Here is a 21,813-nt window from a genome sequence, read left to right on the forward strand (position 1 = left end):
GGATCCAGAGATAAGACACCAAACTGATGGTTTCTGGAGTAGGTCCATCCTAGATCTCCCTGTAGGCCACTGTGCAAGCCTGGACCAAGCTCAGGGACTAGCACACCCTGGTTCTGTGTGAAGTGACAGTCACTGACCTGCAGCCTAGGGAGTGGGGACTCATGAGAACCAAGACACTTTCCACTCAGTTTCCCACTGGTGGTAGTGGCTCTTCCTTCTCTCTCATTACCTGCAGACCCCCTACCATGTTGCTGAAACAGATGAGCTGTTGGCGTAGTGTGTTAGGCCTAGACAGGACTGACAAAGGGATTGGGATGAGGTCAGAACTCTTAGGGCAGGTTGGGGAGGGAGAGCATGCTTTAGGGAGGCTGGATTCAATTAAGTGGAGAAGTTGAGAGATGGTGAGCCCCTTGTCCATGGATGGGGACTGGAGTCTCGAGCAGTCTGGTAGAACAGGATGAGCTCAGGCTCTACACCCTCTGGGTTACCAACCTCCTTGCCTCATTTCCTTGGGCTCTTACATGGTAGGCCTGACCTGAGTCCCTGCCATGGTGGTTATTAGTTTCTGCCAGCTGGGTTGACCCCCTCCCCTTTACCTCCAGATTCAGATTACCTCCGCGTATGAGGGCATGAAGGACACTGTAAAATGCCCGGGGATTGGTAGGCGGGGAAGGCATAAGTCAACTTGAGGCTGGAGCCTCAAGAGCTGCAGAGGTACAAGGAAGAGGAGGGGGAGGAGGAGGAAGAGGAGAAGAAGGGCAATCCCGTAGTCTGCCCAGAAGAGGAGGCGTTGCCTTTGAGGTTTAGGCCTTTGAGGAGGGGCGCATTCTCTCCAAAGGTGTAGGTTGGAGACGTGCATTTGGATGGAGAAAAAGAAATATCATCGGTGTACTAGGCTTAAAGCCTGGCATTTGGCCGGCAGCACTTAGAGCTTAGCTTGGTGCTGGTAGGGCGTGGGGGTTGGTCCACTGGGCGGCGCGCGCCCGCGCACTTCACTCGTGCCCGCGCCCTATGGGCAGGCAGTTCATTTGCATGGGGAGCCACAGCGGCCAATGGGCGTGCACGGCTGGGCATGCCGGGAGCCGGGCTAGGCTGGCCCGCAGCGGGCGGAGCAAGACGGGACCCCCGCTCCGGGTGGCGGCAGCGGCAGCGGCAGCAGGCGTGGTGGCAGAGACAGCCGGTCCTGGACCTGGGCGCCTGTGGCACGTTCGGGGCGGGCGTGTGGCGCGGGCAGCTCGGTATGCGTCCCTGCGCGGAGCTGGGGCCCCAGGCAGCCCAGAGGGACACAATGAATTACCTGGTGAGTGTGGCGGCCGGGGTGGGGTACGCATGCCCTGTCCGGCTGGAGTCCACGTTCCCCCTTCGAGGAGACTGCCCTGTGTCGGGCAGGCCCAGATGGGAGAGTTAAGTGAGCGGCATTTCCTGCCGACTCTGCGGGTCCTGGGAACCGTCGGCTACTGGAGCTTACGCGGGGGCGTAACCAGGCTGGGGTCCGAAGTCCTGGACCCACCTCGCACCCTGGCCCGAGCGCCTGGAGACGATGAATGAGGATCCCAGAGCCTGCGCGCTCTGGGGGCGTTGGAAGGAGCCCTGGCCTGGACTCAGGGGCTGCTGGCCGGCAGGAAAGTTCCTGGATCCGGGAAAGTTGCTGGCGGGAGGCCCGCTCTCCCCCCCTCCCCCCCCCTGCCGGCCACCGCCTTCTGGGTGACCTTGGGCCTTCGAACCATGGCTTCAGTTTCCTTGGCTATGAGGAGGGGGCCGAGGTCCCTCAGACCGTGATCTTCCAGTAGGCTTGACGAGGAGATGGTGGTGGTCCGTCCGTCAGTCCATCTGTGTGTTTTGGAGTGTCCCTCCCCCCAAGTTAGGGATCGAGATTTGGGCTAGCAAGTGCGTGGTGTCTGCGGAGATGTCGGGTGCCAGGAGCGCCAGTCTGGGGCCCGTTAATGATTCACCCCGACCCGGCCCGCCCGCCCGCGCTGGATTCCGGGACTGGGGACAGACGCTTCCTGGCCTTTACCTACCTTGATTGCAAAAAAACCCCCAAAAACAACAGTGATAGAAGCCGGATCCTAGCGATGGGGATCCAAGGCTGCACTGCCACCCGGGGGTCCCAGCCTCCGTGGTCGAGGGCACGCCGGGTAGGGGCGGACTGCTCTTTGAGTGTCCGTAGTCCAGGCTTTCAGCCTCTCCTTGCAGTTGGAGGGAGTCGGAGAAACAGATTTGCTGAGGGCCGGAGATGGGCGGGGAGAGTGGGCGGATTAGAGCTAGGGGAGATGTTGGGATCCCGGATCCCAGAGTGGAGGTTGGGGCTTCATCCGTCCTGAGAAGAGGGAGTTTCCTTTCCCACACCCCTACCGTGAGGGCTGGAAGGCACTCTCTGAGCTTCCCTGCATGTTTCTCATCCGCCTAGGCTGGGGAGCGTGCCCTCAGTGCCCACTTCCTTTCCCAGGTGGAGAACTGATGTTGGGGGTCAGGGCGACAGGGCTGACAGACCTAGAAGAGCAGGTGTGTGTTTGTGCTGGAGGAGCAGGAGTGGGTTGGGCACAGGTGGGAGGCAACCAATTGATGTGAGAGAGACATGGATGTCTCTCTCTTCCTCTCCCTCCCTGTATCATTTTCTCTCTCTCCCTCACTTCTACTCTCTCTAAAAATCAATGGTGACTATGAACCAGGAGGTCACTGTTCGATTCCTGGTCAGGGCACATGCTGGGGTTGTGGGCTTGATCCCTAGTGTACAGGAGGCAGCTGATCAGTGAGTCTCTCTCTTCATTGATGTTTCTATCCTCCTTTCCTCTCTGAAATCAATTTTTAAAAAAGTATATATAAATAAAATAAAATAAAAATCAATGGAAAAATATCTTTGGGTGAGGATTACAAAAAAAAAAAAAAAAAGACAAACCAAAAAGAAAACATTGGGTCCCAGAAAGGGGCCACAAGGCACAGCCCTGGGCCAGGGAGACCCCACTAAGGTGGCGGCCCCAGCAGAGCATGGCCACACTCCAAAGACCAGGTGGGAATTGAACCTGCAACCCAGGTATATGCCCTTGACCTGGAATTAAACCTGTGACCCTTCAGTGTGTGGGCCAACGCTCTAACCACTGAGCAACATGGACCAAGGCCCAGTGTTTTTAGGAGGTTCCACAACCCTTTTCTCCTGGACCTAGAGAACTCCCATCCCTGCCCCCTAGGAGCCCACAGCCAGGACCAGCCAGGTGTATACCCAGGAGGCTTCTCAGAGGGGTGAGGAACAGTGTTGGAGTCAGACTTGGAGGGTGGGGTGGAGGGTAGGGATCTAGCCCTCAAGTAAGGGGCTGTAGGATGCTCTCGCTCCAAGGAGGTGGGGCTGGCCCTAACTCCCTCCCCTCTCTAGGTGAGGAGCAGGGTGAAGTACTGACCTGGAGTGAAAGGAGCACAAAGGGTGGAGGGGCAGGGCTCCATCTCCCATCCCATCTCCACGGTGTATCCTAGAAATGGGACATTTGGTACTATTTTTAAGCTAGACTACCACACTTTTTGTGCCATCGTGTCCCCCTCCATTTCAGCTCAGGCAGAGGTGCTGCTTGAAGGGCTGCTGAAAGTTCTCATTTAGAACTGGAGTGGGCAGAGCTCTCCGGGGTTTTATGTTTTGGTTTTGGTTTTTTAAATATATTTTTACTGATTTCAGAGAGGAAGGGAGAGGGAGGGAGAGAGAGAAACATCAGTGATGACAGGGAATCATTGATTGGCTGTCTCCTGCACGCCCCCTACTGGAGATCAAGCCTCAACCCGGGCGTGCCCTTGACTGGAATCAAACACTGGACCCTTCAGGCTGACATTCTATCCACTGAGTCAAACCGGCTAGGGATCTCCCGGGTTTTAGATGTCAAGGTGGAGAATCCAGGGCTTTGTAAGGAGTGAAATCCCTGCTGTCCCCTCCAGGCTGTCCCTTCTGCCTCTGCCTTCCATGATGACAAATCTGGGGTTGGGAGTAGTTACCCCTACTCTGGTGCTGCCCTTGAAATAAAGGTCAGCCTCATGCTGAGCCCTCTGCTGAGAGACCGTGATTCCTCCCATCAGGCCCCAGTGACTGGGAAAGAGAGCAGCAGGGTGTCAAGTGTATAGGTCTAGGGTCTGCCAGCCTGGGCTGAGTCTCTGGGAGAGGTGGCAGTGGTGAGGATTCTTTTTTCTTTAATATGTTTCTATTTATTTCAGAGAGGAAGGGAAAGGGAGAGAGAAATAGAAACATCAATGATGAGAAAGAATCATTGATTGGCTGCCTCCTGCACGCCCCCCCACTGGGGATCAAGCCCAAGACCTGAGCATGTGCCCTGACCAGGAATGGAACTGTGACCTCCTGGTTCACAGGTCAACACTCAACCACTGAGCCATGCCAGCTGGACAGTAGTGAGGATTCTAAGGGGACTGGGGACCATTCCCAAGCTGCCAGAAGGTGTAGGGCTGGCTGTGCCCTTATACCACCCCACAGGCTTGGTGCTTTGGCCTCAGTCCTGCCTGTTCCCACCATCCATGGTATGTTGGGGGCTGCAGAGGCCATGCCCTGCAGCAAGGAGGGCCCTCCCCTTTTCACCTCTCCTCTGCCCAGCCTCCTAGAGATAGTACCTAGGACACCCTAGCAAGGGTGGGGGGGAGGGGCCTGCTTCCGGCCAGAGCTGGCCCTAGACACAAAGGCATCTGCTATTGCCACTGCAGCCGAGGCCAGGCGTGGCTTGTTACTGGGAGCTGCTGACAGTGGATTTTTATCCTTCATTCTACAGACCTGTCCTCTGGCTGCTGAGTGTTAGGCATAGAGTTGAGCCTCAGGCTCCTGAGGTAGGCAGGGCAGGAACCATGCTCCCCTTGGGATGGCTCTGGAACAGGGGCTCACCCACATTTGTTCCCTGCTGGCAGAGCACTGAGGACTTGAACCCAGATTCTGGCCACTTGGTTGTCCCTGGGAGTATTAGGGGAGTGATGCTAACGGTGCTGGTCCCAGAGTTCCACCAAGGATGTGAGCGTGGGGATGTCTGGGAAGGGAAGAGGCACTGCTCTCAGAGCTCGTTTGCCGCCTGGGAGCACAGGGGCAGGACAAAGGGTGGTCAGGCACTGACCAGTGGGCATAGACTGCAGTCAGTACACGCACTGGGCCTGTGTCCATTGGCCATTGAGACTCCTTGAGACAAGCACACAGAATATCCCAGAAATAAACTTGGCTCACGTTGAGATGGTTCTGGGTATGAAGGGAACTAGTGTTTCCCAAGTGACTGTTGTGTGTGAGGCTCTGCACTGGGGGCTAGAGAGAGTGTGTGTCTGTGTGTTTTGGAGGTGAGGAACAGGAGGGAGCAAAAGGCCTGTGAAATTTCCACTCCTGGCTTCCATGAACCTAAGCATTACCCTAGGAACCACCAGCTCCACATTGTCACACAGCCCAGATCCGCTTCTGTTGCTCCCTGACTGTGAGCCGGGCAAGTCGAGTAACTGTTCTGTGCTTCCGTTTCCCTGTCTGTAAGGTGGGGGTAATTAATCACAGTGTCTCATAGGGTTAAAAGAGATGATTGAAGGGTGCAAAAGAGCCCTGCCTCTGACAGAATCAGCACCGGCCATCATTGTTGTAGTCACTGGGAACCCATCAATCGTGTCTCTCCACTACTCCCAGCCACCAGGTTTGGGGTTTGGGGATACCCAGAGCACATCTGAGGTCCCTACGGCAGCTGGTGGAGCCGTGGGGGAGACATGAATACTCGTCAGATAGTTGCAGTTCTCGCAGACGCCTGACCACCAGCGTCCAAGGCCCAGCTGAGGACCAACCCAGCCTGGCTGGGGTTCTCCTCTGCTTCCTCCCTCTTGGGTAAGCGAGCTCCAGAGGGCATTCCTGGCTTCCTCAGGGGAAGCCACACTGCTCCCAGGAAGGGCCAGCCACCACATGCCAGGAGGATTTCTGCCGGCGCCCACCCATCCTGGGCCAGGCCTAGTGCTTTGGCAGGGGAGGGGAGTCCGTGCTGAGGGTGTCCAGGTAGGGGGGCATGAAGTGGGCAATAACAAGATGTATTAGTACTTCCAGGTGGGGGCAACAGAGAGCGGGTGCCCAATGAGAGGCACAGGATCCTTCCTGAAGGGAGTACACCCTAGTCATGTCCCGAAGAAGGAGGACACAGTGAGAGGTTTCCTAGAGGCAGGAGGGTGGTGGCCAGAGACACAGGGCAGGACAGACACAGATGGCCAGCAGTGTCTGCCAGGACTGTGATAGTGCTCTGGCGGGATGCCCCTCCAAGAGATCACAGCTGTGCCCTCCTGTGAGCTGGGGGTGAAGCACCTGATTGTCCCAGAAGCAGGGGAGGCTGGAAAGCTAGGCTCTGCGGGAGCCGGCTCCTTGTAAGAACAAGCTGGGCAAGACGCTGGGTCCTGAGCGCGCTGGTTACTGAGCTCTCCATGCACCATCCCAACTCATCCTGCAGTGTACCTGGCCCTGGCCTGCCTGCCGCTCCAGGGCCACAACCCTATCCCCTCTGGCCTCTCCCTGCACCGGTACCTTGGCTCATGCCCCTCCGCTGCCTGTATGCTCTTCCCCAGCTGGTTTCACGGTTGCCTAGTTTTCATTCTTCATGAGTCATCTGAAGTGTCACCTCCTTGGGGAGGCCCTCTCTGATTACCCCCTGTCCTAGCAAGTTTTTTGGTGTCAGTCTGCCCCACTGGACTGTAAGGCCCATGTGGCTAGGGACCTGATCGAGCTAGGGCTAGCTAGGCCTGTGTTGTCCCGAACAGGGATCTAAGTGTTCAGAGAGGCTAAGGGACTTGCCTGAGGTCACCCAGGTGTGGTCTGAGTGCTGCTGAGTGACTGAGAGAGAAGAAAGGAGGAGCTTGTGTCAGGGGCTGCTGGGGAGGTGTAGAAACCCAAAGGGGCGAGTCGTTGGCCAGCTGGAGTGCTCCAGCGCCAGCAGTGCCCAGGCTACAGAAGGCTGCCGCTGGGGCTCTGGGCAGAGGCACCAGCTGACGCAGGCAAGGAGCTCCTGTGCCAGGCGCCCAGTGCCACGTGCCCAGCCCAAGAGGTGCTCCCAGCCTGGCTCCAGCCGCCCCAGGCTATACAGTTACAGCCACAGTTGGGTACCTCACTCTGAGGGGTGGGTGCTGGCCACCCTTGCACAGGAGGTCCCCAGTAGCTTCTTGGGCCCTGGTGGACTCTCTGCTTTCCCTTCCCCGTCTCCCACTGGACCTTGCGCTGAGCAGAGCCCTTCAGCCTCCCCGAGTGCCCAGCCCTGTCTGTGGGACCTGGTGGACGCCCATCTGCCAGCCTTTCCTGGGCTGCCTTCTCCTTAGAGGTGAGGGGCCTCCTAGGGGCAGTCCCCTCTGTCTGTACCCGCCCCCTCTGACTGGGCCAGAGGGGAATTTTCCTGTGACTCACTCTGCTGGCACTTCCTGTGGTCACCAGGGCAGGGGCTGGGGGGACCCAGTGGGGTGGCTCTGTATTCTGGGGTCACTGGGGGAGGGGGACCGTGTGTGTGTGTGTGTGTGTGTGTGTGTGTGTGTGTGTCCGTGTGTGTGTCCCGCCCTCTGAAGGGATGTGATTCCCTGAGGCAGGCTGCAGACCATATTTGGGAAACTTACTTTTCTTAAAGGCAGCCTGGGGATGGGGCCCTGGAGCCCCAGTGGGCTGCAGGGCAGCCCTCACCCCTGCCTCCTTCTCCCTGGGCTCTGGCCTCTGGACCCGTTTCAGCCTCCTCTGTCCTATCCTGCTTTGGAGCCTAGGAGGTAGCCACTGTTTTCTTTTTCAGGATGTGTGTTGTTTTAACCCCAAAGCCAAGAAATGCTCATTAAATACAAATTGAAAAATTCTGAAAATCAGGAAGAGAAAACATCTTCCAGTCATCTCAAATATTAACATTGTTATTCTTCCCTCTCCCTGTTATTTAAGTTGGAGTGACGGTTTATTGAGGCATAATTTACACTTCCGTGCATTTGTAACTGTGGTAATCTCTCTGTGTGGACCTTGCAGCCGTCAGCAGTTCCAGGGGCCTCTGCCCTGGTGCTCATCTCGGTGCTGGCTGACTCCTCTGGCTCTGCCCTCCCTGAGCTCTGAGCTGCCGCTGGCCCTTTCTGGGGCGGGAACCCATGAGCTGCTCTGAGGAAGTGGGCTCCCGGGGTCTGAGCGTGCAGTCCTGGGGCCTGGAGCACATGCTGGCCCAGGCCTTCCCTGTGGTCACCTTGGTGATACTCAGGCCTCTTCCCTAGTCCTGTGTGGCAGCAGTGGAGACCGAGCTCACAGGGCCCTTGCTGACCCCACATGCAGGTGTGGAGTGAGGAGAGGGGCTTGGCTGAGGCCCAGGGCCCAGGCTCCCACTTCCTGTTCCTGCCTGCGGGGGTGTGGCTCTTCCTTCTGCCTGGAATTTCTGCTCCTGCTTGACTTCTTGCAGATGGAGTCCTGGGGAGGAGACTGGGCCCAGGTGGGGAAGGTCACGCAGCTAATGGGTGGCCAGACCCAGGTTTCATTCCTTAGTCAAGGGTCTAGACCAGGCTGTGTGTCCTCAGACCCCGGGAGACTCAGAGTAGGGCAACCAGAGCTGAGGCCTCACTGGTGGAGCTGGAGCCCAGCTGGCCTGGTGCTATCCTCTCCACAGACCCGGCTTCCCCTGTGTGTGAGGCCTGGCCTCTGCTGCACCCTGCCAAGCTCTCTGCTGCCCGAGAAGGCCAAGGCAACCCTGGCCTTCTCTCCCCCAGGTGCCTCCTTAGCTCCCTGGAAATGACCTTGGCCCTCCAGCGGGGGTGGGGGTGGGACCTTCTGTGATATCTCTGGGCCCAGCCTGAGCCTGGCACCTGTGCAAGGGAGTAGCAGCATCAGGGGCCAAGGGCTAAAAACTCAGGGCCTCCCGACCCCCAGATTTTCTGCCCCTAGTCAGATTCTGGGTCTGCCACTCAGTATCACTAGTGCTATGGTCCGCCTGCCTCTGACCCTACCGTCTTCCCCCAGGGCCTCTCCCTGGAGCGCATGTCCCTGCTCTGGGAGAGTTTGCTGACTAGCCGAACCCCGAAGCAGTGTTGGGTGGCTGTGCAAATTAACAGGAGAATTACAGCAGCAAAGAGGAGGGTTGGAGAGTGCTGTCGTTCCTTGTTTTGCTTTATTTTTCTCATTTATTCCTGATGTCTATCTCATTCCTGTCCCTCTTCCAGAAGTACCCATGCTAACGTAATGTGTCTGGAATCTCCCTGGATAAGAATCTGTGAAAAATACATGAGGTTGTTTTGTAGATGTTTATATAACATTTACAGTAAAGGACTCTACTCTTACCTCAGGAGGGTGTGGCCAGCAGGCCTCACCAGACACCTGGGCACCTGCTGGCACACAGCGGAGTTGCAGATGTGTGCCGATTTGCTGGCTGGCACCCTGAGCATTCTTTGGGGGCGGGGTCTTGGCCATTCAGTTTTCCCCTTTGGAAAAGTCACTCCTCATATTTTGTTGGTTTTCTGTGAGTGTTCTTACCTTTTTTCTTACTGATTTGTAGGAGCACCTCCAGATTCTACATTAATTACCCTTGTCATTTGGTCACCTGTCACCCTGTCTGTTTTGTTTTTGTCACTTTACATTTTGTGCTTTTGGGGTCTTTGTTTTTGAGGTTTTGTTTTATATTTTTTTCCCATCACAAAGATATTCTCCCACAATTTTTTCTTTTATTAGTTCTAGATTTATACATTTCACGTTTAGGTCTCTAATTGCCCTTTATTTATAATGTGAGGCAAGCATTCACATGGAGTTTTCCTCCTAATATCATTTACGGTGCAGCCTCCTCTTTCCTGAGTCCTGTCCCCGCCCTCCGGCCCCCAGGCCACTCCATGGTTTGGAGCTGTGGCAGGCTCTCACAGCTGGGAAGGAGAGTGCCCTTGGTGTTTTATTTTCAGAATTAACCTGCCTATTTGTAGACCTCTTTTCCTCCCTTTCATTCTAGAAGAATTCTTTTTCTTTGGTTAGATGCCCCAACAAATTAAGTTTCTGCTGGCACTGTGATTGTAATCATAATTCATTAAGTAAGCTTGGGCTGATTGGCTTTTTATAGCGCTTAGTCATCCCATCACGGACTTAGTGTATGTTTCCCCTTACTCACGGTTGTTCTTGAGCCCTTTGACAGAATGTAAACATTTCTGCCTCTGAGGCCTCCTGCAGGCTTTGCTTGATCAATTCCTGAATAACTTGTAGCTTTTGTTGTTATCGTGTGAAATCTGTTCTTTGACTTTTCATTTTCATCAGTTACAGAGTCTTGTAGTGTGTGGGCATTTTCACATAGATGATGACGGTTTTGTCCCGTGTCCCCTCCTCACTGTGTTTGTTTTTTCCCTCTTGGCTGATTGCACTGGTGGGGCAGCAGGACTATGCAGGGAGGGTGTACATCCTGTTTTCTTCCCAGAACGTGGTGGCCATTATTGTCATTATCGCTGCTCTGCCAGTGTTGGTCCAGGTTGCAGTATGACTTTGGGAGTGGTTTTTGATAGTATCTTGAGTGCCATCCCTGGCGTGTAGATGGTGGCTGCGGTTGAGAGGATTTTGAGGTGCTATCCAGGCCCATTTGGAAAAAAATGCCAAGATCAGCTGGGCCTTTCTGCTGGGGTTCATGGGGTCACAGGCACCGGGATTGTGCCACACTTTACTTAGTTCCTTTCCCAGTGCCAACACCAGACGTTTCCCCTGACCTGGAGAGGCATGGGTGATGGGCAGGCCGCCGAGCCCTCCATGCACATCCTCATGCCCACCTGTGTCCTCTCTCCCCAGAACGTGCTGGCCAAAGCCCTCTATGACAACGTGGCCGAGTCCCCAGATGAGCTCTCCTTCCGCAAGGGTGATATCATGACGGTGCTGGAGCGGGACACACAGGGCCTGGACGGCTGGTGGCTCTGCTCGCTGCATGGGCGCCAAGGCATCGTGCCCGGGAACCGCCTCAAGATCCTGGTGGGCATGCACGACAAGAAGCCTGCAGGGCCTGGCCCCGGCCCACCTGCCCCTTTGACCCCGCCCCAGCCTGGCCTCCACAACCCGGCTGCCCAGTACACGCCAATGCTGCCTGTCACTTACCCCCCGCAGTCTGACAGTATCTACCTGGTGCCCACCCCCAGCAAGACCCAACAGGGGCTCTACCAAGCCCCTGGGCCCAGTCCACAGTTCCAGTCTCCCCCAGCCAAGCAGACATCCACATTCTCAAAGCAGATGCCCCATCACCCATTCCCCAGCCCAGCCCCAGACCTTTATCAGGTGCCTCCAGGGCCTGGCACCTCCACCCAGGACATTTACCAGGTGCCACCTTCTGCTGGGATGGGGCTTGACATCTACCAGGTTCCTCCATCCATGGATGCACGCAGCTGGGAGGGGACAAAGCCACCGCCAAAGGTAAGGCCACCCTGGCATGGCTGGGCAGCCCTCCTGGTGGGTTTCGCCCAGACCTCGGTTTCTGGGCACAGCAGGGCACAGCTAAACACCCTTGGATTCTCTGGGGCTCCAGCAGTGGCTGTGCATTTGGTCTGGGGCCAAGTGGGAGGTGATTGTTTGGGGAATGTGTTCATTCTGCTGCTGCTGATGGGTGTGAACAGGCTGGGCCAGCCCAGAGAGGAGATAGCTGAGCTGGCCTTGGACCATGAGGTGTACTTCAGACAAACGCCAGTGGGAGGACAAAGCCTGTCGAAGGCCTGGAGGTGGGGAAGTATCTGTATTCTGGATTGGCAGTTAAGGCTTGGCTGGTGATGCCGGAGCAACAGGCTGGGGACAGACTCCCAGGGGCCTGGTGCCACCTAAGACCCAGATGCTTTCCTGAAGATCGAGGGTTTTGAGTGGAAGTGACCTGCTCAACCCATATTCTAGTTACGTCATTCTGCCCAGAGAGTGGAGGGTACGGGAGCATTGAGGGGCCCAGGCAGGGGCAGGGGACCCAGGAAAGGGAAGGAGGGTTGGGAGTGTAGGGTGGCACTTGAAGGGGAGAAATCCAGCATGGAGTGCCGTGCAGCAGTTAGGAGAGTGTGGCTGAAAACCCAAAGGAATGGACTGAACAAAAGGAGAGGTGTTTTTTTTCTCACATACCTCAGTTTGGAAATGAGCAGTGCAGGCCTAACACAGCACCTCTGTGCCTATCAGGGGCCATGGCTCCTTCCATCTTGTTGCTCTGACATTGTCGATGGAGGGCTTGAGTCTCATGGGCCAGGGAAGTTGCCTTGTGGCTACATCCTGGTGAGCAGGAAAGGAAGAAGAGACAAGGGGAGAGGCCAGTCGTCGCCTTGTGCCTGGAGGTTCTGGGGCGGGGGTGTCAGTCCCTTGGGTGTGAGTAGAGCACATCTGCTGGCCCCATAGTTGCCCTTCTCTTTGGGGGCATGTTAGTGGGCCTGAGGCACCTACAGGTGACGTGTTTGTAACTTCTGCACAGTGGGATTGCCAGTGCAGGGTCGTCCTGAGAGAGAATCCGGTTCAAGCCTCTTGTGAGCTGTTGCAGGTGGGATGTCCCCTGGCCCCACCCCCTCCCCAGTCTGTCTGCCTGAAGGAAGGAGAGGCCAGGCCCCACGGGCTGCTTTGGGCTGAGTCAGGAGCAACCTTTTCTCACCTTTGGCCTCTGTCTCCTCATGCACACATCCCTTCAAGAATCGGGGAGTGGAGTTTCCTGAGACCTGGAAACGTAAATCCCACGGACTTGGGGGACAAAGTGGCCACACCCAGCTCTCCTGTCTCCTCCACGGTTGTTCACCCTTTACAGCTCCCCCAGGAGGACCCTGAGAAACTGGTGTGGAGCCCACACCAGCAGGGAGGCCCTTACAGCCTTCCCAGCTCCAGCTCCTCAGCTTGTCCCTCCTCAGAGAGAGACCACAGCGGGTGGTGTGACTCGGAGGCCCTGGTGGGAGAGGATGGGCAGTGGGCATAGCAACCGGGCTCTGCTGGATCAGCTTCCCGGGGCCCAGGGCCGCCTGTGTTTGGAGAGGTAGCAGCCGAGTAGACACTCACTCCACAGCACTGAGCCTCTGTCCTCAGAGCCAGCCCAGGGTGAGGTGGGAGACTTGCCCCTGCCCACAGGATGGAGCTTAGCAGCCAGGAGACCTTCCTGGAGGTCATTGGCTGGCTGGCAGAAGGTGTCCAATGACACTGGCTACCAGGGAACCCTGGGTCACTGGCTCCCACTTCTGGTCCTTCAGCTCTCTGGCCAGAGATGGGCGGTGCTGGACTGGGATGGCCTAGAATAGACTGCTCCCAGGTAGCTTTAGCAGGAAGTAGTAGCAGGGAGCAGTTCCTAGCTGGTGAGCCTTGGGGCAGGCCCTAGTTCATCCCCCTACACACACACACACTCTCCCTCCCTCTCTCTCTCTCTCTCTCTCTCTCTCTCTCTCTCTCTCTCTCTCTCTCTCTCCACACACCCCAGGGAGGCATACCTTTCCCCTTCCCTTTCCCTTCCCTCGTCTTTGCAGGCAGGCCTGCCCTGGTGCATCTGTGAGCCGGCAGGCGGGAGGCCTGTGGGCCAGGCAGCAGCAGTGAGACCAGGTGTTGGTCATTGGCTCTGTCTCCCTCCCACTGGGGAGGCTTGCTCTCAGTCTGCTTCTGGGCTCACCTGGCTGAGGCCCAGTGGCCCTCCCCCAAGAAACCTCATTGCTCCCGACCTGGGCAGCCTCGATTACATCTGCTTTTATTTTATGATCATGAAAGTGAAGCTTGTTTGTCATGAAAAATGGGTAATGTATGAAAAAGTCTAGACAGGAGATGTCCCAGTCGAGGTAATCACTGGGAGATTTTGGCATGTTTTGTCTAGCATACTCTATTCATCTTTCACAGATTTGTACACATACTTTTGCATTTTGAGGTAGTAAATCCAATATCAGATAGATATCAAAGCATTTTGTTGAGTCCCTAAACATGATTGTGACTACTTGCCCTGGATTTGCTCTGTTGCCCCTCTGTGGGTGGGCTCTAGGCAGTTTCTGATGATACGTGTCTCTGACACACAGCCAGGCGTGGACATCTTGGTGCGCGCGCATTTGTGTCCACATTTCAGGGTTGTGCTTTTATAAGCCTCCTCCTCCCCCTCTCAAGTCTGTGAAATAGGCTCCTGGCCCAGGGGAGAGGTTGGCTGGGCCTTGGAGGAACCCTGCCAGGACTTTGGTTGGGGGACTGAGTGGCTTGAGAGAGGTCAGGGCCACACCAGGTGTCAGCACCATTTGGGCAGGGGCGTGGCTTTAGGAGGCTGAGGGCAGAAGTAGATAGGGCCCTCAGGGGGAGGGCTGTTTTTGTGAGGTCACTCTTGGGGGAGTGCCTCTGGGTCAGGGGCCGCAGCTGTGCCTAAGGGAACAGCTGTGGCTCTGGGTCAGGCACTGGGGAGACACAGCTGAGCTCAGTTCTGTTCCTTTTGGGAGCTTCATCTCCCCAGGCTCCTGCTGCCGGACCGTAGGGGTGCCAGAAGCAAGGGGACCCATGCTAGGTTTGTCCCTCACTCTCCATGAGAGATTAGATGGCCATTTGCTCCGTCCCACAGCGTTCCAGTATTGCTCCATTTCTCAGAGGAGGAAACCGAGCTTCCAGAGGCAGGTGGAGTGGGGGTATGCCAGGCCTGTCAGTCAGCCTGGGCCACGTGAGCCAGTGACCCGTTTGCAGATGGGAGAGACTGGCAGCCGAGCTGCCTTGAGATGCTCAGGTCCCTGGGCAGGTGGCCCGTCCCATCTCACTGGGTCTTGGAAGCCATTAGTGTCATGTCTCACTCCTGCCCTGCAGATGCCCTGCCTGGCCTGCCCTGCCTGGTTGTCTGTCTTTGGGTGTGCATCTGGCAGTGGGTATGCGTGTGTCTGTCTTGCACTGTTGAGATGTGCGTGAGAGCACGTGGTCTTGGGTTGGGGTCTGTGTTTTCTCCCAGACTCAGGCTGTGTCCCTCACCCTGGGGGCCTCAGGTCCTGCTAATGGGGCCCAGGTGCAGAGCAGGGCGGCCTGTGATTAGGTGGCTCAGCAGCTCTCTGGAGAGCTGGTTTCCCTAATGAGCTTTTCCCCACTGGCGGCTGCCTTACTATTTTTTTCTACCAGAAAAACTTAAGCTGGCCAATATGGCTGCTTACTGTCACCAGCTCAGCCGCAGGCGTGGCAAGCTGCCCAGGGCTTGGGTCCGGTCCCCAGAGTTGTTCTGGCTGCGCTGCCTGCCCTGTCATCTGCGGGATACTGGGGAGGGGGCGAGGTGCACACCCCTCTTCATGAGGCCTGGTCCCCACCTGCCTTTTGGAGGCCAGCAGGGCCTCGAGACACCTCAGGCTTTGCCTCCAGGCCCCGCCAACCTGCCACGTCCCGCCAGCTCCCGCCCGCCCGCCCGCCTGCCTGCCCTGCTGTTGGCAGGTTCCAGTGTCTAAAAATAGCACTGGAGGAGACTCAAGTCTGGGGCTCAAGGAGGGAGATGAGTCTGGGGAGGGCTGCCAGCTCCACTTCCAGACACGCCGGGGTGGGGGGCAGTGGGCGGGAAACCCCATGGAGGCGCGCCCCAGCAGCTAAGGGGAGCCTGCCCAGCAGCCCAGTGTCGCTTTGCTGCCCAGGAGGGAGGCGGGCAAGGGTGTGCGTGAGCAGGAGGCTCTGCCAGGCCCTGGGCTGATGAGAAGAGTGCTGGTGCCTGCACTTCGGGGGGAGACACTGCTCTGCTGGCGGCTGCCCATGCGTGAGGGCTGGCACAGCATGGACACAGGATTCTGGGGGCCGTGAGCCCGAGGGCTGGCCCTGCCTCAGCTCTGCTGCCCAGGGATGTGTGGGGGGAGGGCCCGAGTCAGCCCCATCCCAGACGTCCCCTTTGATTAGGGAACAAAAGGCCTTTCTGTCAGGAGAAGATCAGGGCCAGCAGCCTTGGGGAGGCGTGCCCTGAACTGGCCTAGGAGATCTGCCAGCCTGTCCCTCGGGCTGACCCTCCCACACGGCTGACCCTCCCACAGGCCAGGGTGCCTGTGGGAAGAAGCCTGCGTTTCCCGGCACTGCCTGCCCGGCCCGGTGCTGACATGAAGGGCTGTGGGCAGCCTGCGGCTCCGGATCCAGGGCCCAGGGACGGGCACCGGGGAGGGGAAGGGGCTGGCCTCCTCTCTGGGCCGATGTTACCTGTTCGGGTGAGTGGAGGTCTCGGGGCCATGTGGGTGGGGAGTGGGAGTCTTGTTCTAGTCTTGGCTACTCTCACTCCATCTGCTTGAGAGCTGGCCCTGAGGTCTGGGAGTCCCTACTGGGCTTGTCCTCAGGAGTCTCCCCAAGATGTGCTGTGGGGGGAATAGAGGGCTGGGGGCTGCTTGCTGCTCTGCCAGGCCGCCACCTCCTTGGAGGCCCCAGGCTTTGACTGTTGGGATCTCTTGCAGGCCCCCTCCTGTGGGCCCAGCCTGGCACCACACTTCCATTTGTACTGCATCCGAAAGGTGGCTCCTGGGTCCTGTAGTCAGGACAAACCTCGTGGGCAGACTTTCCTAGGAGCGTGCAGCTGGGAAGTGTCCTGAGGCAGAGGCACCCCACTTAAGGGTGGCCCCTCCTCCCCCAGCCCATAGGCACCCTCTTCTGAAACCTGGTCATCCAGGTGTACAGGCCACTTCCTTTTCCTGGTTTCCCGGCAGAGCACGTCACTGAAGAAAGGGCAGAGAATGCAAGGGGATGAGAATGCCCTTGCCTCTGAGCCCACTCTTGGGGGACCCCTCCCCCCACCTTGGTGTGTCTCAGCCACCCCACAGGGAGTGGAGTCTCCCTGAGGACCCGAGCGTGGACCCTGGAGGCTGGCTTCCAGGGCCGGTGGTGACAGTTGGCGTCTGCCCCTAGGTGGTGGTGCCCACCCGCGTGGGGCAGGGCTACGTGTTCGAGGCCTCCCAGCCAGAGCAGGACGAGTACGACATCCCGCGCCACCTGCTGGGCCCGGGGCCCCAGGACATCTACGACGTGCCCCCTGTTCGAGGGCTTCCCAGCCAGTACAGCCAGGAGGTAGGTGCCTGCCTGCCTGCCTGGGTCGGGGTGACTCGGCTGGCCCTGCTGAGGGAGGAGTGGCTTCCCGTCCCCTCAGGAGGCCTGTCTCACTGCACCTTTTCTGCCCCAGGTATATGACACACCTCCCATGGCTGTCAAGGGTCCCAATGGCTGGGACCCATCGCTGGACGTGTACGACGTGCCCCCCAGTGTGGAGAAGAGCCTGCCGCCATCCAGCCACCACGCGGTGAGCAGTCGGGGTGCTGGGGCCTCACTGGCTGGTCCTGACTGAGCTCGGGTCTGGGTATGACTGTGAGTGTGCACTGGGGTGGGGACATCAAGAGACCTGCCTCCAGAGCCCAGCTTTGCCCTCACTCGCTCTGTGATGGTGCTCCTGAGCCTCAGCGTCTTTGGCTGTAAAAGGGCCACGTGGAGGGCCCTCTTCATGGTGTGTGAGAGGAGCACACGGGGTATCAGCAAGGTGACCACAGAGCCTGTCATCCAAACCCAACACTTCTGAGAGCAAACGGGGGTCCGGTAATAATGAGGGGGCATCAGGCACAAGCCAAGGTGTTGTCACCCTGACTATAATACACAGATAGCTCAGCCGAGTGCCTGCCACAGAGCAGGGAATACACAAGCAGCGGCGGTGGTGGTGGTGGTGGTGGTGGTGGTGGTGGTGTTGGTGGTGGTGGTGATGGTGGTGGTGGTAGTGGTGGCGGTGATGGTGATGGTGGTGGTGATGGCGGTGGTGGTAGGGGTGTGATAACTGATCTCCCACGGAGTGTTTGAGGTTACACAGTGAATTAACTTACATAACCCTCACAACAAGCCTGTGAGGGAGATCTCCCATCTTCGAGGTGAGCAGTCACCTGCCTTAGGTCACAGAGTGGAGCCAGGATGTTGAGCTCAGGTCTGGCCCCAGAGTTGGGCTCTTAACCACACCCGTGTGGATAAAATGGTGGTGAATGTGCACCGGACTGTGTCTGGATCCTGTCCCTCGGCTTCAGGTGAGCAGATGGGCGGGCAGCCTTGACCACCCTTTGGCCCCTCAGGTGTATGATGTTCCTCCATCCGTGAGCAAGGACGTCCCTGATGGCCCACTACTGCGTGAAGAAACCTATGACGTGCCCCCTGCCTTCGCCAAGGCCAAGCCCTTTGACCCAACCCGCCACCCACTGGTCCTCGCTGCACCGCCCCCAGACTCATCACCCGCTGAGGATGTGTACGACGTGCCACCCCCTGCTCCTGACATCTACGACGTGCCCCCTGGCTTGCGGCGGCCTGGCCCCAGCACCCTCTACGACGTGCCCCGTGAGCGGGTTCTTCCTCCTGAGGTGGCTGATAGCAGCGCGGCCGACGATGGTGTGTACGTGGTGCCCCCCTCCGCCGAGCGAGAGGCCCCAGCTGATGCCAAGCGCCTGTCTGCCTCCAGCACAGGCAGCACTCGCAGCAGCCAGTCGGCCTCCTCCCTGGAGGCACCGGTGCCGGGCCGCGAGCCCCTGGAGCTGGAGGTGGCTGTGGAGGCCCTGACCCGGCTACAGCAGGGTGTGAGCGCCACCGTCACCCACCTCTTGGACGTGGCAAGCAGTGCTGGCCGGTGTGGGGGCTGGCGCAGCACCACGGAGCCTCAGGAGCCCCCAGCACAGGACCTGCGGGCTGCTGTGGCCGCTGTCCAGGGGGCCGTCCATGAGCTGCTGGAGTTTGCCCGCAGCGCCGTGGGCAACTCTGCCCACACTTCTGACCGCACACTGAATGCCAAGCTTAGCCGGCAACTGCAGAAGATGGAGGACGTATACCAGACATTGGTGGCCCATGGTCAGACCTTTGACAGTAGCCGAGGAGGCCCTGGGGCCACTTCTGAAGACCTGGACCGCCTGGTGGCCTGCTCACGGGCTGTGCCCGAGGATGCCAAGCAGCTGGCCTCCTTCTTGCATGGCAATGCCTCGCTGCTCTTCAGACGGACCAAGGCCCCTGTCTCAGGGCCCGAGGGGGGCGGCTCCCTGCATCCCATCCCCACTGACAAGGCCAGCAGTATCCAGTCCCGGCCCCTGCCCTCACCCCCCAAGTTCACCTCCCAGGACTCACCAGATGGGCAGTACGAGAACAGTGAGGGTGGCTGGATGGAAGATTACGACTATGTCCACCTGCAGGTGGGTGCCCGCCCTGCCCAGGTTCCCTGGTCCTCTTTGAGCTCTGATGTTTCCACCCCTGTCGTGGTACCCTTATCACCCCCACTAAGGGCTTTTGTGGCCAAAGGAGGATTTGGCCCAGGAGGGCCTCGGTGGGTCCCTTGTCCTTCTCTCACTTGTGGCTTCCAAGCCAGAGGGCCCCCAGAAGCCCATTCCTCTACCCATCTCAGGCCTTTGGGCCAACGCATCCTTGTCATCACGTCCTGCAGCTGACCAGGGCAGAGGTGGCTGTTCTGTTTGGGGAGATGTGTCCTGAAATATAAACAAAGACAAAGATACTTCCAGGCAGGGGAACAAGCAAGGTGATGGGAAGGTGGTTCTCTGAGCAGAGACCGGGGTGCCAGCCAGGTGGTCTCAGCATTCCAGGCCGAGATCTGAGAGGGGTCAGGGCCCAGGGGCCAGGGACAGGTGGGCAGGCTCTGTATGCCTAGGGGATGGGTATCGATGTGACTTCTGGCCCTGGAACGAGGGCAGGGAGGCTGGCCTTGGCCACATGGAGTTTGCCCACCCCTTCCTGTGCTGGCGAGAGAGGGAGGAGGCCCAGGAGGGCTGCTTCCTCTGGAAGCTGACCCCACCTTGGGCCTGGTGGCCTTCGTGCGAGCCTGATGCGGTGTGCAGCGCCACCTGGTGGCCACTCTTCTCACTGCGCCCCCCCCCTCCTGGTCTGTGGGGTCCTGGCTCAGCCCAGTCCTTATCTCCCCTCCAGGGGAAGGAAGAGTTTGAGAAGACTCAGAAGGAGCTGCTGGAAAAGGGCAACATCATGCGGCAGGGGAAGGGCCAGCTGGAGCTGCAGCAGGTGAGGACGCGGGACACCCACTGCTTCAGCAAAAGCTTCTTCTCTGTCAGAAGCCAGCCTGTGGAGCTGAGCCTCAGGCCCTCCCAGCCAGCCCCACTCCCCTGCATCCTGCCCCCATGCATTTGCTGGGTTCGCACTAGCAGAGTAATCGTGGTGGGCGTTTTAGAGTGACCATACAGAAACGTATAAGAAAGCAGGAAAAGAAGCCAGTTACCCAGAGGAGTGTTTGACATGGCACTTTGTGAACAGTTACATCTGCTTCTGTCTCACGGGTTTTTCCATGGCATTAAACAGTCCTCAGAGATTATTTTTAAAGATCATGTAGCATTATTGTTGAGCATTTAAATTGTACCCAATTTTCTTTATAAATAATTTATCTGCAAACATAGAATTTCCTTCATATTTTGGATCACTCGAAACAGACAGTTTACAAAAACTAAGGGAGTTTTATTCTGATTATGAAGATAATAAAAATTAAAACATAGACTAGCACAAAATAAACACAGAACTATCACCATAAGGTTCTCTGCATGGTGCATTAAGTCTTTTTATGTTGTATATGTTAAGAAGAACGTGATTTTTTTTTTTACTTTTCATTTTGGAATATTTACAAATTCACAGGGAGTTACAGAGAGAGTACCCATCACTTAGTTCCCCACGATTATGTTCTGACTGATCAGAGAGCAGCACCCAGACAAGAGTGATGTCCCTCGTCCTCACCGCCACTCGGTTGTTCTCCATGTCTCTCCTTGAGCCATTTTAAAAACGTTACAGAAATGGAGTCATAAATGAGATTGGTGAAAGTCATTTGGAGACTCTCTAGAACCTGCTCTGCCAATAGGACAGGAGGCCTGTCCCCGCTGCTGCTGACTCCAGGTGCCGCCCCTTTGAGCCCTCGTGCTCTGTGGCTGCGGTCTCACTCTGCCTTCCCTCTCCCCAGCTGAAGCAGTTTGAGCGGCTGGAGCAGGAGGTGTCCCGGCCCATCAACCACGACCTGACCAACTGGACGTCGGCCCAGTCCCTGGCCCCAGGGCGGACAGGCAGCCTGGGGCCCTCGGACCGGCAGCTGCTGCTCTTCTACCTGGAGCAGTGCGAGGCAAACCTGACCACGCTCACCAACGCGGTGGACGCCTTCTTCACCGCCGTGGCCACCAACCAGCCGCCCAAGATCTTTGTGGCACACAGCAAGTTTGTCATCCTCAGCGCCCATAAGCTGGTGTTCATCGGGGACACGCTGTCGCGGCAGGCCAAGGCAGCTGACGTCCGCAGCCAGGTGACTCACTACAGCAACCTACTGTGCGACCTCCTGCGTGGCATCGTGGCCACCACCAAAGCTGCTGCCCTGCAGTACCCATCGCCCACCGCCGCCCAGGACATGGTGGACAGGGTCAAGGAGCTGGGCCATAGCACTCAGCAGTTCCGCCGGGTCCTGGGCCAGCTGGCAGCTGCCTGAGGACAGTGACCTGAGGGATGGAGGGTGGGGGAAGAGGGCAGAGATGGTCCAAGCTGCCCTGGGCACCACCCCGAGTGTCTCAGTGCTGCAGGCCTGGGGACAGGCATCCCCAGCTTCCCCAGGCCTGGTGCCCCAGCCTGTCAGGGATTTGTACATATTTGTGACAGGGCAGGGTGTGGGCTCAGGAGCCCAAGCAGAGCTAGGCCCCCAGAGCCCGGGCCAGGGGGCAGGCTGGGGTCTTCCCTGAGGGCACTGCAGGCCTGGGGAGGTCCCAGCTCTGGGCAGCCAGGCCACAGCGTGCAGGCCCCTTGGCCCACACGGCCTTGGTGACCCCTGGGGGCTGACCTCAGCCCCATGAGGGTGCTATGTCCCCCCCAGGGGTCAGTGCCACTGAGATGTGCTCCTCAGAACCAAGAGAAACCCCTAAAAAACTATTTTTCATTATTGATTTTCCAATCATTTGACTAACAGTCTACATTTAAATAAAATTTAAAAGTGAAAA

The 21,813-nt window shown here is 57.7% G+C and overlaps 1 protein-coding gene across 6 annotated transcripts in view; it reads left to right on the plus strand.

Moving 5' to 3' along the window:
- BCAR1 (BCAR1 scaffold protein, Cas family member) overlaps nucleotides 1-21,813 on the plus strand; it is a 35,301-nt gene extending 13,488 nt beyond the window's left edge. For 2 of the 6 annotated variants that reach the window (XM_054710451.1, XM_054710447.1), the window contains 6 exons: nucleotides 10,730-11,341; nucleotides 16,730-16,888; nucleotides 17,001-17,117; nucleotides 17,926-19,023; nucleotides 19,769-19,858; nucleotides 20,799-21,813. In XM_054710451.1, coding sequence (XP_054566426.1) covers nucleotides 10,730-11,341; nucleotides 16,730-16,888; nucleotides 17,001-17,117; nucleotides 17,926-19,023; nucleotides 19,769-19,858; nucleotides 20,799-21,311 — 2,589 coding nt within the window. In that variant the 3' untranslated portion in view covers nucleotides 21,312-21,813. Of the gene's footprint in view, nucleotides 1-1,092; nucleotides 1,301-10,729; nucleotides 11,342-16,729; nucleotides 16,889-17,000; nucleotides 17,118-17,925; nucleotides 19,024-19,768; nucleotides 19,859-20,798 lie in introns of those variants that run through there. The other 4 variants (XM_028142813.2, XM_054710449.1, XM_028142814.2 and 1 more) reach the window with 4 other exon arrangements.

The sequence above is a fragment of the Eptesicus fuscus genome, chromosome 21 (genome assembly GCF_027574615.1).
Source record: "Eptesicus fuscus isolate TK198812 chromosome 21, DD_ASM_mEF_20220401, whole genome shotgun sequence".
Classification (NCBI taxonomy): Eukaryota; Metazoa; Chordata; class Mammalia; order Chiroptera; family Vespertilionidae; genus Eptesicus; species Eptesicus fuscus.